General features: G+C 44.0%; 1 protein-coding gene across 2 annotated transcripts; it reads left to right on the forward strand.

Annotated features, from left to right (window-relative positions):
* The first annotated feature begins 1539 nt into the window (after positions 1–1539).
* LOC144134894 (uncharacterized) lies at positions 1540–11632 on the forward strand. Of its 2 annotated transcripts, XM_077667701.1 has the most exons (4): positions 1540–1719; positions 5095–5243; positions 8645–8786; positions 11433–11631. In XM_077667701.1, the coding sequence occupies exons 1-4, from the start codon at positions 1695–1697 to the stop codon at positions 11441–11443; spliced, it is 327 nt and encodes a 108-aa protein (XP_077523827.1). In that variant the 5' UTR covers positions 1540–1694; the 3' UTR covers positions 11444–11631. The 2 variants fall into 2 exon arrangements, with proteins under 2 accessions (XP_077523827.1, XP_077523836.1); XM_077667710.1 differs by lacking the exon at positions 8645–8786 and having other exon boundaries at positions 11433–11632.
* The last annotated feature ends 6283 nt before the right edge of the window (positions 11633–17915 follow it).

A 17915-nucleotide genomic window follows, 5' to 3' on the forward strand; every position in this document is an offset into this window, starting at 1 on the left:
TGTAGAACTGTAAAGAGGAGCGGCCACCGGATTCTCTAATACAAGTTCCTGCTATTGAGCAATGGGAGGCCGCGTTGCTCAGCTCAGACATGGGCGTTCAAACCCGGGCCATTAAATAGGCTACTCAGGTCGTCATTAGCCGTGTACTGACAGCCACCTAGCAAGGATCATCTGCATTTTGCCTTCTGACGAAATAAATAATTTGCAATCCAAATCAAGGATCCCAAAAAACTTAACCTGGCCAAAACTGCACTAAGCTTGAATGAATGAATGAAGTTTGTTTCCGTCATCATGGGGCCTCACGGTTGGGGCGCAGCATTGGGAAGGGGTGCATACTAGCCGGCCCTCAGCACCGGAGACCGCGGAGAGTCTTATAGTAAGCTGTCTCCGCCTGACGGATGATGAGTCTTTGCTTATCCGGGTCGTGGTTCCGGATCAGCTCTTCCCAATTGGCAAGGTCTGGGAAGCTTTGTGATTTAGCTCCAGGAGAATCCTGACACTCCCAAATTAAGTGATTTTGCGAAGTCATTCTTTGGCAGCTACCGCAGAGCTCAGGCTCTCCAGTGTCTTCATCGAGTACTATAGAGTACGGAAAGAATCTGTTGACTTGAAGCCTCCTCCAGGAGGCTTTGGATAGGAGAATTTAAGAGAACTTGTTGGGCTAGTTGTTAATTGATCATTGTACATTTAAGGCAACACACACACACACACACACACACACACACACACACACACACACACACACACACACACACACACACACACACACACACACACACACACACACACACACACACACACACACACACACACACACACACACACACACACACACACGCGCGCGCGCGCGCCCGCACACGCACGCACACGCACGCACGCGCGCGCCTTTTTTTTTTAAATGAGAACTGGAGGCGCTCTGTCCCGTTCTCTTCTCGTGTGTGTGTGTGTGTGTGTGGTTTTGGCGCCTTAAAAGTATAATGGATAGAAGACTCTCACTTGCACTAAGTTTGAAGACATTCATGGCACAGCATCTTCAAACCTCCCGCAAAATAATCCCCCTCGTCTGCCAAATCTCCAGGATCTAGGGCCAAGAAACGAGATGGCGCCACCAAAGCTCTCGCTGAAGAAGCGGCCTTTTTCGTTTCTTCGTCGTCCCAGACGATGCGAATATCCGACTTTTTCTTGTCGACTCATGCAGGTACCCCAAACAAATCTGGCATAAAACAATTCTGCCTACCAAGTTCCATTTATGTGCGAAATTTTCTGCTCGAACAATTTACCGCTTTACTTGTGAGAAGCATTCTACGCGCTGCATATGCTCCCGCTGGAAGCATTTACAGGAACACTTATGCCACCGTACTACACTCTTACTGCCAGCGCCCTGTACGGTTTTCATCGCTCCGGTGCGCTACGGGAACCACATGCTCCTCAGTATTCAAGAGTTATAGTAGGGTGGCTCTTATAGAAACAAGAACAATAAAATTGTCATTCGACAAGCCTCATGGAGCCAATCCGAGCTGCTGGCTGTCTGTTCGGCGCCAAAGTTTTCGTACTTGCCATGCGTACATGGGCAACTTGGGGTACTTGTTACTTGCGTAAGCCCGGTTGAACGGCGCGTGAATCTCCATATCGGTCGTGGTCTGTCCCTGCAGTGTACTAACATTTTCAGTCTGACATCTTCGAAGAGAGCTGAAATGGCGGCAGCCAACCTGGAAAGTGGTGAGTATTTGGTTCGTCTTCCGAAAGGAGCGTGTCTCGGATCCGTCAAAAATGACCAGTCACTGGCGGCAGTTTCGAAGGCTGACGAACCGGCGCATATACGAATGCGTCGAACTTTTGGCGTTTACCTAAAGTGACCATATTCCTCAGACTCCAAAGCGGGACATAAGCGGGCCGTGGGTGGGGGGCCCCTGATTGACACGGCTAGTAGTTTAGACATTCACTTTTTTTTTATTCTATCCATATCATGCAGCATTTCATTTCTTCCAGCTTTGGCCTAGCTGGCGCAAACATCTAATACTTCTGGCTTGAATGGATCTTCTGCAGCAGTCCATTTTTGCAGATGTGTCCGTGGTATTGTTCACATGTCATATGCCCATTCACTTTGAGCATCTGCAGCGCTTTGAGTGTCGTCACTTGAAACTGCATCTTCTCTGCAGACCACTGCTTGTTCATCAACAAAAACGCCCTCCCCACTGGTGCATTTATTCCTGGCAAGCACTTGCAGTACTCAATATATAATTGCCCTCATGTTGACGCAAGGCATATCTTTTGTCTCAAAGTGCTGGAGAACATCCACCCGCCGTTCCCCATGCGGCTTCTTCTGTCTCCCATTCCTCTAGTTTCTCAGTCGTGACATCATGTGAAACGTTACAGGCTTCGTCAAATAAAGCATTCTCATCAAGACCGATGTGACAGAACTCTCAAGTCATAAGCGCCTGCCTATGGCTTGTTTCTTCCATTATTTAGGCTGGTTTATTGGAGCTAGGCAGAGCAGGTGCAGCCAGTGTAGCCAGTGCAGCGAAGGCGGGACAAAACGCTGTCCCACAAGCATGCTGGCGGGACAGCGGGACCAGACCCGCAAAACCTGGACAGGTCCCGCCTAAATTGGCACGTCTGGTCACTTTACGTTTGCCAGTGATGAAACTTGTCACACTACATCTGCTGATCACCAATGTCAGCGAGTAGAACCAGATGTAACTAACGCTTGCGTTGAAGTTCATACGTCCATACGCACATTACTGAGTATGCCTTGTGACGGTTTCTCGGAGGTCTTCAATGATCATCGTGCTGTGGACAGCCAGGAACATGCAATTGATACTGAACTGCATCGCGATATCGCCTGTGCCCAGTATAAGTGAATGACCCCGAAGTTGCAGAGATGACCTTTCTGCATTCCTGTTCAGACTTTGGCAGTGCAATCGGGCACCTCGCATGCATCCGTGACTGCTCCTCTGGGGGTGTTGCGCAAGCATTCGTGCTTTTCGTCTTTGCCACGTTCGACAACAGCGTTGTTAGAAATGCCTAGGAAGTCCCTCGGTAGTGTACACATTGCCGGTGGAAAGTAATGCCATTTCAGCATTGCTGAACGGGTTCGATAAGCAGTGAGCCACGCCAAGGAGGTGATTGAGAGAATGCGGCTAGCACCGTGTCTATAAACAAACCTAACCAATGATACACCGATACTCCAAAGCATGTCATGCTTAAATCAAGTGTTGATGAGGAGATAGTCTGGAATTTTTCCCCTAGTACTGACATATCATTTGACTCAACATGAATAAGTGTGAGTGCACATCCTGCACATGTGCATAGATGGTATTTGAAAAGTTACAGCACGGAAAATGGGGACTTCAAGGGTAGAAAACACAGGACAAGCGCTGACTCTCAACTAAAGTTTAATGACAGCAAACAGGCAAATATAAGTGAACAAGCAACAACCAAACATTAAAACCACAAGGCACGCTCCCCGTTTTCCGCGCTGTAATTTTTCAAATATGTATCACCAACTCGCCCGGCTTGCTATTGTATTGCATAGATGATGACTGCGGGAGTGGAATATATACTATTATAAGTGATTGTGCGCAATGCGGGGCAGGTCTGACAGGTTTTAGGTCATTATTAACATATAAGTGACGCTACGGTGGAGCAATTGCTGGCCGAACAAGCAAGGCTAATCCCACCGGTAGCATACAACAAGTCCACTGACATCCTGAGCATGAACTTTTATGCTGATTAATAAAAATATTACTCGTGCAAGGATAGCCGTTTATGGTCTTGCTTATTTTTGCGGGCATCACTCAGCTTTTGCTAAGTACTGCATCTTTGCTGGAGTGAAGCAGGCATGTTTTTCTGCTCTTATTCATTGCAGGGTCATATCCAGAAGACACTTTTCTGCTTTAATGGGAATGTTGCATTCCTGCGTCTCTTTTACATAAAGAAACTCCTGCTGTGGCATGTGAGCCTGGGCAGCGAAGTTTCTTTTTTTGATCTGGAAAAGCTTTCAAGCTGAAACTGTGCTTTGCGTTTATGTGTAGGTTTTAGGCATTGAAATTTGATATTTTAAGGCAAAAGCCTTGGCTCATGGGTGTGCGCAAGGCCTGTCCGCAGGAAACGTGTGCACGAAATGTCCGCCCCACCTGTCAATCAAAGAAATATAAAAAATGTATGAAAGGCAAAATAAAAATAAGTGGGGGAAATAAAAATATAAAATATTACAAAATAGAAATAAAACGGCAATGAAAAAAAGAAAAATATAAAAATTGACGAAAATAAAAAGAATAAAAACGAAGGGAGAAAGGACATGGAAAGGCTTTTTGCTTTCGCTTTTCCGCTCATAAGCAGACTAAGTGTAAATAATTTTTTTTGTTATACATTTTCAGCAATTTGGTTTTGTTTCAGAGACGACAACTTGCAACTTTTGTTCTCCATAAGAATTGATTCTATGGCTCTTTTTGGCCTTGTTGGTGTTTGTCCAACCCCAAAAGGCGTATTTGTTGCCAAGAAAAAATGGATTTGATCATTTGAGCCACTCAATTCAAACTCGTGTCATCTGCGCTGAAACAGAAAGATGTTCTCCAGTGATCACTGTGATCTGCACCAAAACAGACCCTATAATCCCAAATTTTAATCTTGAACACTGAAATTTTTATGCTGTTCAGGCAAACTAACAGCAAACATTTTGAATATTTAAGCAATTTAAAATTATACTTGCTTTTCATCTTAAAGCATAATTACAGTTGACATAGTTCTTGCCAAATGTTGTATTGAATAATAAATTACACTGTAGAACCTAATATTTTAGCTTGAAATGCATTTTATAAGAAAGCACATGACTCATATGACTGTGTCTATGTTATGAATCTTGCTGAAAAATAATAACCAACAGAAATGGCCCACTTTTTCCATCACAAGTAAAGAATAAGGCAGGTGTGCTTTTAGCAGAAGCAGTGATGATGCATTTTTGTCTGCAATATTGTGTGCATTGATTTCTGTGTGTGGATATTATTGATGGTTTTTGCATACAGTGTGCAGTCTAGGTGGGCTTGTCAAAGCAGTTAGAGCACCGTGTAGAGTGTACAATCTCTGGTCATGCAGGCCCTTGGAAAAAATGCTTTCAAGGAACAGTCTCCACATATGCCAAAGCCATTGCAAACATCATTCCTGCAGAGACACTTGCCACAAATTTCGTCCACTGGAGCAGATGTTACAGTGCAACTTGTTTCATTCATTTCTGTGTTCAAAAGGTGAGCTATGGAATGTTAGCCATAGATTTTTTGCGTCAGCCACTCCCATGGATTCTAACTTTTTATGGTACTACATAGTTGCTAACAGTTTTTTGAACTTAGAATTGGGAGCTGAAAGAATTGTACTGTGTGGTTACATAGATTTCTTGATGCTGGTAAATGAAGTTTAATCTGTTTTGTGTTGCATAGATCCTCAGGCATAGACATACATATGTCCGAAAATTACTGAGGAAGATAGCTACAATTTCTTGGTTCATGAATTGATTCATGATTTCATGAAAGTGTGTATCTGTCAACTTGCAGCAAATGTCTATTTTTTTAATGCACCATAAAGTTTCAATGGCATTAATATTTGTTTATTATGCCCCTCTGTATAACTCAGCTATGATGTGCTGGTAAAGTGTTAAAACCACTGCAGCCATGTGAAGAGCCTCTTAACAACGTAAAAAAGATAGAAATAATGAGTTTGGTCTTTACAATGTCGAAGCAGCAACTAGTCTATAAATTGCTCTGTAGTTGATGGCTCTGGAATATTTTAGGCTTCCTAAGTGGTTTTAATTGCACTTGATATCACCTTGCACCTGTTATAGTGCCTGCCTCATGTGAAGGAGCGACTGCTTTCAAATGTTTGAAAACAACCACTGGTTACATATAAAAAAAAAGTCTGTTCAGGGCTGAAATTGCACATGGTGTGCTGCCTATTCGTAATGAAGAACTCAGAGGGTCAGTGAGGCTATTTTTTTATTTGTTTGTTTTTTCACTTGCAAGCCAACAGCACAGCAGCCTACAAGGACGGTGCACATTACAAGAAGAGCACTACAATGCACAAAGAACACCACTACGATACACACAGGAAGTTAAATGACACAGTGGAAATAGTGTGCGAAAGAAGTAAAGATTGCAATGAAAACGTAATAATAGTGGCAGCCACCTCCAGTTATGTGCTGATAGATAGAAAAAGCATCAATGCACTACAAGAAAAATCTTAATAACAAATAAGATAAATAAATGTCACAATCTGTATACTTGTAGTAGCACAGACATAGAAGTCTGTTGATGAGATTACAATGGCCAGTGTGTCTTCGTTAAAAAACAGCTTGTTTCCTCAGGCTTGTATTCGATGGCTGCCTGTCCGGATCCAACAATTCTTAGCACCTTTCGCTACATCGGAGGAATGACCGCCACCTTGGTCAGCTCATCCACAGCCACTGGGGACTGAGGGCCGAGGGTTAACTCACAAATCCACAAAGGCGGCGGTGGCAGCCAAGTACAGTATTAATGGCCAATTCCTGTTCTGTGGAGGGAGCATGCTTATATAGCTCTTCACTCAGTGAGCATTTCTTTCATGGTTGCATCTCACTTATTTCCTATTTTTTGGTAGCGCAGAGAAAAGCAAGATATTACTTTTCTTTACAAGCTGCTCCACGGTACCACTGATTGTCCTGAAATGCTATCAGATATTTTTATAAGAGTTCCCACGAGAAACTTAACTTGTCAGTGTTCAATGCAAGAATCTTATGCAGTGAGGCTAGCCTAATTGTTCTGTTTGAACAATATCGGGCAGTGAATGGGACTTCACAGTGCTTAACAATGTTATAAGGACTGATGCAATGCATACACTAAATAACAGGTACATAAGGAGGTGGTTGTCATTATAATCAAGATTAATAAAAAGCGAAAGTTGAAGATACTGCGAGCCTATGCACAAGCACCCAGTCAAACTGGCAAGGTGGTTAAAAGGAGCTGTAAAGATGCCATATCAGTGATGAATAAAATAGGGAAATAGAGGTTTATAAACAAATAGTATGTAAACCTAAGCTGTAACTTTCGAGCCTTATACTATGCCTTATACTTAGCCTTATACTTGGAGCCGTGGAAAGAAAAATGATAGGTGTAACATTAATAAACCGTTAGCAGGCAGAGTGGGTGAGAGAACAAGTGCGTGTTAATGACATCCTAGTCGAAATCAAGAGGAAGAAATGGGCTTGGGCAGGGCATGTACTGCAAAGGCAAGGTAACCACTGCCCCTTAAAGGTAATGGAGTGTATTCCAAGAGAAGGCAAGCGTAGCAGGGGGCGGCAGAAAGTTAGTTGGGCGGATGAGATTAGGAAGTTTGCAGGCATAGGGTGGGCGCAGCTGGGAAAGGACAGGGTTAATTGGAGAGACATGGGAAAGGCCTTTGCCCTGGAGTGGGTGTGGTCAGACTGATGATGATGATCATGATACTAGAGAATCGTAGCGCAGGTTAACCTCTCTGCCTTAAATTAAGTAAGAATGTACTACACTGTACTGATGGGCAACTTCGAAGTCAAAGTATGGAAGTTGGAAAGAAACATGCAAACAAGAAATAAACATAAAAGAGACTGAGTGGGGAGACAAATAATGAAATAGACTTCACAATGAATGCCCTTCGTGGCACCATGCAGGATGTAGAAGAACTAGAGGAGGTGAGGTGTAGTGACTGTACAGTTGTGACGTCTAGAATCAGCCTGGATTGAATAAAGGGTGGAGGAAAGTTGTCATGAATAGGGTAAATGTGATGACCTTCCCAGCATAATTCCGCAGTGCTCAGTTGAAGTAGGAGGTACGCTAGCTAGGTAGAATATTGGCAAGCTCTCCAAGGAAACAAGGTGCATCATACTATGAAGTGGTAACGCATGAAAGTCTCAGACCTCTCAGATAAGGTAGAATATGCAGAACCATCAAAATTTATAAGTGCAAGGTAGTTATGCAAAGTAAAAAATTGTACTAACATGAAGAGAACTCAGCAAGCACTAAAGCATCCAGAAAGCCTGAAAGGTGCAAAGACTAGAATAGGCGTGTGCAGAGATACATGTTTGTAGAAGGGACAAAGGCAATAGTGTCGTGAGAAATTTAAATATAGTAGGCAAGGCAGGAGAAAAATTCTGTGTAGCCTGCTGATGATGGTGCTGAATGTAATATATACATTGATATCTGTGTTTCACCTCGATGAGAAAGATAGCTGATGCTGCCTAGTTTTGAACCAAGGACTTTTGTTTTTCCAGCTAATCTCTTTAGCTGCTCCACTACTTTGATGGACCATGAATATGCTGAAAGGTTGCAGCTCTGAAGCTTCTATAGCTAACTTGGGCTTGTACTCAGTGTTAACATTTCTTTTACGGTAAATATGCTATGATCATAACAGTTAAGGTATAATATTAGACACTTGTGGTTCTGCTCATGAATGCAACCTAAAGGAGCCACCATTCAGACTCTTGTCTGCACAACCCACATTGTCCTTTGAATTTGAAAGGACAAAGGCTAGCATTAAAGAGGTGAACCTTACGAATTACTTGCTCTTACTGTTATCATCATTCTATTTCCAATGCTTAAAACTATTTTCATGATATGTTTTGTACATATTTCATTTCCTAATACAGGTAGCAAACAGGCTTGGAATGTGGAGGAGTGCCATATCCTGCCTAGTTCAACATAGAATCTGTGGAGTCCCAAGACAAAGCCATACCTATCAGAATGATGCAGCTGCAAGTGCTTTTACAGCTTATGGCTGTGATATGCAGGGTGTGTGCTTAAGATGGTTAAGAACCATCTTTTATCATATTAGTATCATTTTATTTCGACAGATCCCGCCATTTAGAGTTACATCAAAACCGCGTTGATACATTCCCAGTTCGTACTATTTACCAGTTTGTACGCTCAAAGTCACGGACATTAAAAATCTCCCATACAGTTTCACTGTTTTTTTTTTTTTTTTCTGGTGAATATGTTAGCGGATAACATGCTTTTCCGGCTTCTGTGTTTCATATTTTGACAAATTGTGGTCGCATAATACATTTCTTTACCAACCTGCACACGTGCAAACATATAAGTGCACCAAACATGAGGGCATGCGACATGAAAAGCTGAAATGCAGCGGCAATCATCCACCCTGGTGGCTTCTCTGCGGTTCCTTCGTGCGAGGAGGCGAAGCACCACTGCCACCGCCGCCGCCGCCGCCAACAACAACAAAAATAAAAACGTTGCGCTAGCACTCAAGAGAGCCGTTTTTACAGGGACGCGACATAAATTATAAACTCCAGCGACACACATGCCTACGAGCGGGCCGGGTCTGGGAAATGCTGCTCAAAAATTGCAAACTCCTAACCAACTCTTAGGAAGCCGCAAACGACAGCGTTAAAAGTCACTTAGCTCTCCTTCGCAACTCCACTAGCACAAATTGAAAGGATGTATCTGTAAAGCTGTTTGCCAATGACTGTGTTGTTTTCAAGGACATAATAAGTGATTATAACTATACTTGTCACTACAAAAAAACCATAGTAGCAATCACAGAACGGTGAGTGTGCTTGGGTGTGGATAATAACAAAGATAAAACCATATTGTTACAAATTACAAGGAAAAAAGTTCCCAGGCAACGTAGTTATATACTTTACAGCCTTTCTATTTTAGAAGTGGAGAGCTATAAATACTTATGAGTAACCCTCACTAACAAACTTACTTGGTCCTCACATCTGCTCTAATGTCTCCTCAATCCGCAATGAAAAAATTATGGTTTATTAAAAGAAAACTTAGAAATTCTCCCATCAGCACTAGAATCACGGAATACAAGTCTTGTATTAGGTCCCGACTTGAATGTGCAGGAGCAGTCTGAGATCCACATAATTAAAAAGACAGTGCTGAACTGGAGCGTGTACAGCGAAAACCAGTTCATTTTATTTATGATAAATATAGAAGGACAGATTCTTCAGGTGCATTAATTCTAAAGAATAATTTACAGTCCTTAGCAGTAAGAAGAAAAGTTACAGGTCTAGCATTACTTCAAAGTTTCATTTCAGGAGACCTGAAGCCAGATCTTCCCGATTTTGCGAAATTGGGGACAAAGCTTGGCAAAGTAAAATGGATACGGTCTGTAAAGAAAATTACATCCCTAGGGGTGTGTTTTTACCTATAACTCGCACCATTGCACTCCCAATGTGGCTGGAAAGTATCTGCCACACTCCTACAGTGCATTGTTAAGAGTTGTACTGATCTTCTCAATTGTGTGAAATTCGCTAGCACTACAATAACTACAATTTTTTTGAGAAGCACTCCTTCGCCGATTCTTTACCCCCCCCCCCCAGCCAGGTCATGCAACCTGTCACATGGCGTGGCGTGTGATTCTGAATCATACTCGGGGGTTTGCCGGGCTGGTGGGGTGCCAGTGCCAGCTGCGCAACAGTCAGCATGTGGAACGTTTCCACTGCTCTGTGGTTGGCGCGTCGAGTCATCTGACATGGGGCATGAACTAGCTGGGGAAGGCAAATAGAGAAGCGGCGAAGGAGCGCTTTTTAAAAAGAAAGATGCTCCGAGACGGATGCATGTGACTCGACTCTTTGGCCATGTCTGACGTCATACCTCACTCACATTGGTTGACTATGCTGTGACGTCATAAGCTATGACCAATCCTGAATTAGTGTGGCAGCGCGTACGGCTTCTCCGAACGTCAGCTCTACAAGCTAAAAGCTAAAACGCTGTGGTTAGGGTGCTTGGCTACTTATCCAGAGTACCCGAGCTCAATTCTGACCGCGGCGGCCGCGTTTCGATGGAGGCGAAAAGGAAAGGTGCCCAGGCGGTCCAAATTATTCCGCAGCCCTCCACTACGGCTCCTCTTTCTTGACTCAGTCCCTCTTTTATCTCATCGCTTAGGCCTTATGGCGCGGTTCAGGTGTCCGCCGAGATGTAAGACAGATACTGCGCTATTTCCTATCCCAAAAACCAATTTTCAATTTTTTTCGAGTGATGTTGCGGTGGCTTCCCCGCAGTACTAAGGTGCAAAGGGGCGAAGCATCCGAAATTGACGCGAAAGAGATTTTTGTTACCTTCGTCGTTGCCGCCGACGGACCGGATGCGTTACGAAGTTCCTTCCGAGCTTAAGACAGCGAAAATGCGGACTGGATTCTGCGAGCGCTAGAAAAGGATATGTTCAGATCCTGTGCCAAGGAATTCTAACTGACATTTTTGTGAAGTGAATTTGTCAATAAATGTTTTTGTACATCTTTCAACAGCCAAATTAAAAAAATATTAGGTGCTTTGGATCATGTTTTCCCGAATAATATGTTTTTCTTGCAGTTTTTTTTACGTATCAATGAGGTTTTACTGTATTTCATAGGGAGTAGGATATCAATATTTTTCTCATGAATGATAAATTATGACTTCTTTCTTCCCATCTAGACGAGCAGTGATGTCTCGAGGAAGGCCATTTCAGTCAGCAGCTCTGCTGCGGAAAGAAGATGCTGCAAGAATATTTTGCAGGAACATATGGGAGCAACTGGGAAGGAATGGGATATACGGTGAAATCTGTTGGCTGGGAGAACAAGATATGGTGCATAATGAGGTGAGCTGTGGAAAAACATATGAAATAAGCAAAAGATATGGTGATGGACAGCGAGATTCACAGGCCAGATTATTTTCTTTGTTAAGAGATGCTGCCATCACATAGAATATTATGAGTCTATGAACTTTGTAGCGTGGCGTTGAAGGGACTGTAATACATTGACTGGATACATACTTGATGACGGTTCTTCATTGCATGTGCATATTCGAGTCTGGATTATATGAGTGTCTGGTATATGCAAGTACTTTGCTTGCTGTGGAGCATTACGTAGGTGGACGTTTTTAGTATCCTATTATTTCATGTGAGGAGGATATGATGCGTGTGTGTGCCATATGACCAAGTAGTGCACCAGCTGGCAGTGCGAGGAGATGTTATCAATCGAGGAAGCACTAAAAAGCAACTTGAGGAGGCAATGACCTAAAACTGCTTTAAGAGGTAGGCTTAATTAAGGTTCATCACCCAGTAATCGTCATTCTGCTCATGGTAAATGTCATCTTTAGGGATGGTTATATACATCAACCGGTGTACTCTTATAGGTATTCACACACGTGCGCACGCAACGCACTGACCAGTCCCTATATATAGCCTTCATAGATAATGAGAAAGCATTCGACTGAGTCGAAACCTGAGCCAGCAGTCATGCAGGCATTATGGAATCAGGGTGTAGATGAGCCTTACGTAAAACAACCGGAAGATATCTATAAGGGCTGCACAGCCACCGTAGTCCTCCATAAAACCAGCAATAAAATTTTAATAAGGAAGGGTGTCAGACAAGGAGACACGACCTCACCAATGCTGTTCATCACCTATTTACAGGAGGTGTTGAGAGGCCTGGTTTGGGAACAGATGAGGACAAGAGTTAATCGAGAATACCTTAGTAATCTGCGATTTGCTAATAACATAACCTTGATAAATCACTCAGGGGATGAACTGCAAAGCACGATCAGTTGCTTAGAGCAGAACGATTGATCTAAAAATTAACATGCAGGAAACGAGAGTAATGTTGTACAGTTTCGGAAGTGAACAGCAGTTTACGATTGTTAGCGAGGTGCTGGAAGTGGTAAGGGAATACGTGTAATTAGGGCACTTAGTGACCACAGATCCAGATCACATGAGTGAACTTACTAGAATAAGAATGGGTGGAATTCATTTGGCTGGCTGTCTCAGACCATGAATGGAAGTTTTCCAATATCCCTCCCCCGCAGGGGGGCGCCTGCAGCTTGCAGGCGTCGCGACGGTGAGTGGCGACACCGCGGGTTCCCGAGCATCCGCAGGGACATCCCCGCAAGGGGATGATGGTGAACTGTGCATCACCACGGACCCGAGCACCCGCGCTTCGCCGTGCGTGGCATCGCCGTGTCCGGGGAAAAGGGGATCCTGGTGGTTGAGCCGATGCCGAGCGTTTGGACCCTTAAGGCCCCTTGGCGGAGGCAACACACCACTTTGGCCCCAGCTTCCTGCAGACGGCACCTCCGGCCTGACACGACCAGGGGAAATCGGCAGTCGCCTTTTCCTATCCTCCTCTCCATCTTTCACTTTCCTATCTCTGTCTCACAACTCTCCTATATCCTACTCACTCCTTGGTTTTTCCTGTTTTCCTGGCGGCGAGGGTTAACCTTGTGTGACCAACTACCCTGAGTTGAGTCATATTTGGTTATAGTTGAGGTGTACAGCTGGCGTGGGCAGGACTTGCTTTCAAGTTCCTGTCCCGTCCCCTTGTTGGACTCCGTGGTGGGTTGCTGGCACCATGACCGAATAACTAAATTTTCTTTATGGCTCCCCCCCTTTCAAAACCTGATCGCTCTCTGAAAAGAGGGCGGAACGAAGCAACAGACTTTTTCCCGAAAAAGAAAACAACCTTCCCAAAGTTCCATGTCATACATAGTACAGTAGAAGGAAAGCAGGCAAGAATACTATCCCCCTTTCTTGTGTCAAAGTGCCTAACAGATGCACTGGGCCCCGGATATAAGCTATCGAAAATGGCCAGTGGCGACTTATTACTAGAAATCCGTGACCATACTCAAAACTCCAAGATCCCAGACATTCTCTCTATTGGAGACATCCCAGTCTCCATAACAGCCCACAGATCCCTCAATACCGTCCGTGGTGTCATCTCAGAAAACGACTTCATTCATCTAACAGAAAAAGAAATGCTAGAAGGTCTCAGCGACCAAAATGTCACAGATGTCTATCGAATTAAAATCCGTAAAGTCAACAAGGAAATAGATGCTAAACACCTGGTACTCACATTCAGCACGCACATTACCTGTAACCATCGAAGTCGGATACCTTAAAGTTAATGTCAAGCACTACATTCCTAACCCACGCAGATGCTTCAACTGTCAGAGATTCGGGCACGGCTCTCAGAGTTGCCGCGGCCGCAAAACCTGTGCAAAATGCGCTTCTAAGGACCACAATTCAGAGGAATGTGACGCAGCACTGCGCTGCGCAAATTGCGAAGGAGACCACGCTGCGTACTCCAGGGCGTGTCCGTCCTGGAAAAAGGAGAAAGAAATTATCACCATAAAGACCAAAGAAAACATTTCATTTAAAGAAGCCAGGAGGCGTTTTGCACTAACCAACACATTCTCGTTCACAGCGAAACCAAACTTCGCTGATGTGGTGCGCAGGGGCGTAGCACCACACAGCACTCTGGCACCTGCCGAGGCCACTTTCACTGAGCCTATGGCAGGGCCATCCACGCCCCAGGCAGGGTCAGCGAAAGCTGCCCTGCCATTGTCACAGCAGGGAGCGCCGGTCCATGGGTCGGCATCCCGCAGGACTTCCCCCCGTCAGGGGAGGCCTGAAACTAACACAACCGCGGCTGCGCGGTCCTCTAGCACCCCTGGCGAGGTGATGGATACAACTCCCAGTCCGCCCGCATTGCAGCGGCGGAACAGCTCTCTTGAGCGAAAAAAAGACAGACCCCTCATAACGGGCCCTGAGCATAAGTAAACGCCTTAGCGTTCTCACCCCAAAATTAAACATGGCTTTCTTAATTCAGTGGAATTGTCGAGGAATTATGCGGAACTACAGCGACGTAACACATATTTTAGTGTCAATGTTACCCACAGTTTTATGTCTTCAGGAGACCAATCTTGGTCCACAACATGTGCATATCCTTAAACATTATAACATTTTTAGACGCGATCGCGAGCAGGCAAATCGACTCTCGGGAGGCGTCGCGATTGTCCTTCAAAGCGGCGTCCCTGCTCAAGAAATCAAACTTTACACAAAATTTGAGGCAGTTGCAGTTAGCGTCGTTACCTACAAAACAATAACAATTTGCTCTTTATATCTCCCCCCACACATCACATTAACAATACAAGATTTAGAAGACCTGATCAATGAATTGCCGGAGCCATATCTGGTAGTTGGCGATTTTAACGCTCACTCCCCGTTTTGGGGAAGCGAACGCTGTGACTCTAGGGGCAAAACAATCGAAGATTTTCTCCTCTCGAATAATGTCTGTCTTTTAAACACAGGAAAGGCCACATATTGTTGCCCAAGCTCAGCAAAACTGAGCTTCCTTGATTTAGCTTTCACATCACCGTCGCTTTTTAACGATTTTAAATGGGATGTTTTAAATGATCCTCTGGGAAGTGATCACCTACCCACTGTCATCAGGCTCTCGTCTTCCACTCCAGTCATCCCCACAAGACCACGGCGCTGGAAATTTCACCTCACCGACTGGTCACTTTTTACAGAAAGTGCCACTCTAGATAAAGAATTTTCTGAAGACCTCAGCATAAATGAAATTAATGAAAGATTTACTACATGCATAATATCTGCTGCAACACTCGCTATACCACAAACAACAGGACTCGTACAGAAGAAACACAAAGTATGGTGGACAGAAGAATGTACATTTGCAAAAAAACAGCAAAATAAAGCATGGGGCACCCTGCGTCGGTATCCCACTGCAGAGAACTTACTCACTTTTAAGAGGGCCAAGGCGAGAGCGCGGTACGTGCGCAGGAATGCTGAGAAAACCTCCTGGCAGAAATATGTGTCCTCTATAAATAGTTCAATACCATCAAAGAAAATGTGGGACAAAGTTCGTAAATTCACTGGTGACCATACTTCCTTCACACTTCCGCTTTTGACAACACCCGGTACACAAACATCGTTGGAAGAACAGGCTAATTTATTGGGCGAGCACTTTGCTGAAGTCTCAAGGTCATCCCACTACACAAACACATTCCAGAAACACAAAGCTATAGCTGAAAAACAAAAACTTCCATTCGGAGCAGGCATGCAGGAAGACTACAACCAGCCCATTACGCTCCAGGAATTAAATAGGGTATTATATTCCGGTAAAAAGACAGCACCAGGCCCAGACAATGTGCATTACAATATGCTTGCCCATCTCTCTGAAACTGCCGTACAGGCACTGTTAAAATTCTTCAATAAAATATGGATGACTGGCAGAATACCTGAGGAGTGGAAGAAAGCAGTAATAGTACCTTTTCTGAAACCTGGAAAACCACCAACAAGTCCTGACAATTACAGACCAATAGCCCTCACCAGCTGCATTGCTAAATCTTTTGAAAGTGTAATAAATATTAGACTCACCTTTGTACTCAAATCTCGGCAACTATTAGATGTATATCAATGTGGATTCAGAAAAGCATGCTCAACCACCGATCACCTTGTCCGCCTAGAGAACACCATACGGGAGGCGTTCATCCACAAGCAGCAGTGTATCGGGGTCTTCTTCGACATGGAGAAGGCATACGATACCACATGGAAGTTCGCCATCCTCCGCGACCTAGCAGAGCTAGGTATCCGAGGCAGGATGCTGAACTGCTTGAACGACTTCCTGGCTAACCGCACATTTAGGGTCCGCCTAGGAACAACTCTCTCCATGACTTTCACCCAAGAGAGTGGCGTACCCCAAGGTTGCATTCTAAGCACGACACTCTTCGTAGTAAAAATGAATTCGTTAGCCAAAGTAATACCCAAGTCCATAATGTATTCGGTTTATGTAGATGACCTACAGATAGCATGCACTTCCTCCAGCATATCGTCCTGCGAGAGACAAATACATATCACACTAAATAAACTAACTGCTTGGGCAGAGATAAATGGGTTCAAGTTCTCTCCTCAAAAAACAGTAGCTGTTCTGTTCTCATTGCGACGAGGCCTACAATTCAATCCCAACCTATACTTGAATCAAGCAACACTACCAATTAAACGAGAATATAAATTTTTAGGACTCACTTTTGACAAGAAACTCACATTTCTACCACACATTAACAACCTTAAAAAGAAAGCATCCCAAGCCCTCAATGTATTAAAGGTGCTCTCGCGAAAACGGTGGGGGTCCGATAGAACATGCCTATTACACATCTATCGCTCTCTGGTACGCTCCAAGCTGGACTATGGGTGCATAGTATACGGTTCAGCAAGAGCATCCTACTTGAAACGACTGGACCCTGTTCATAATCTTGGTCTGCGACTATCAACTGGAGCATATAGAACATCCCCGGTAAACAGTCTTTACATTGAAGCTAATGAGCCTGCACTAGAGGATAGAAGAGTCACACTGACATGCGCATACGTCCTAAAAACCCGTTCTCTTCCTAAACATCTCTGCCATCCCATTGTTACCAAGTGCCCATCCAAAAGATTATTCAACAATAAACCACAATCCATCCGGCCACTAATAATGCGCTTTGAAGATAAATGTGAAGAGTTAGAAGTACTGGATGGCCTGCCGAATATTGCACAAAAGTATGAAAATTTACCACCATGGTACAGCCTGCCTTCAGTGTGCGACTTCACACTGACACACTTACATAAAAAGGAAATGCCACATCAGCTCATACTACAAGAATTCTTTGAACTGCAAGAAAAATATGACACCTTCACTGAATTTTACACTGATGGGTCAAAAACAGAAAGTCATGTTGGAAGTGCGTCATTTACACCGATTCACTGAGTATGCTCAAAGCGCTGCACTGTAGAAACGCTGCTGAACCCATTATAGGAAACATCATACATAACATAATTAAAATAAAAAAACATAACATTATATTCTGCTGGGTGCCCAGCCATGTTGGAATTGTCGGTAATGAGAGAGCAGATGCATGCGTAGCACAAGCTCGAATTGATCAAATAAAACAAGATAACATACCACACAGGGATTTTTTGAAATTAGTGCACAGTAAACTCAGAATTAAGTGGCAGGCTGCATGGGAAGAACAGGCAAACAACAAACTGCATTCTATAAAACCCGTTTTAGGAGAATGGAAATCATGTAGACATCAAGAACGTTTCACTGAAGTTATTTTATGTCGGCTACGCATTGGGCACAC

Source organism: Amblyomma americanum, chromosome 1, assembly GCF_052857255.1.
Source record: "Amblyomma americanum isolate KBUSLIRL-KWMA chromosome 1, ASM5285725v1, whole genome shotgun sequence".
In the NCBI taxonomy this organism is placed as follows: domain Eukaryota; kingdom Metazoa; phylum Arthropoda; class Arachnida; order Ixodida; family Ixodidae; genus Amblyomma; species Amblyomma americanum.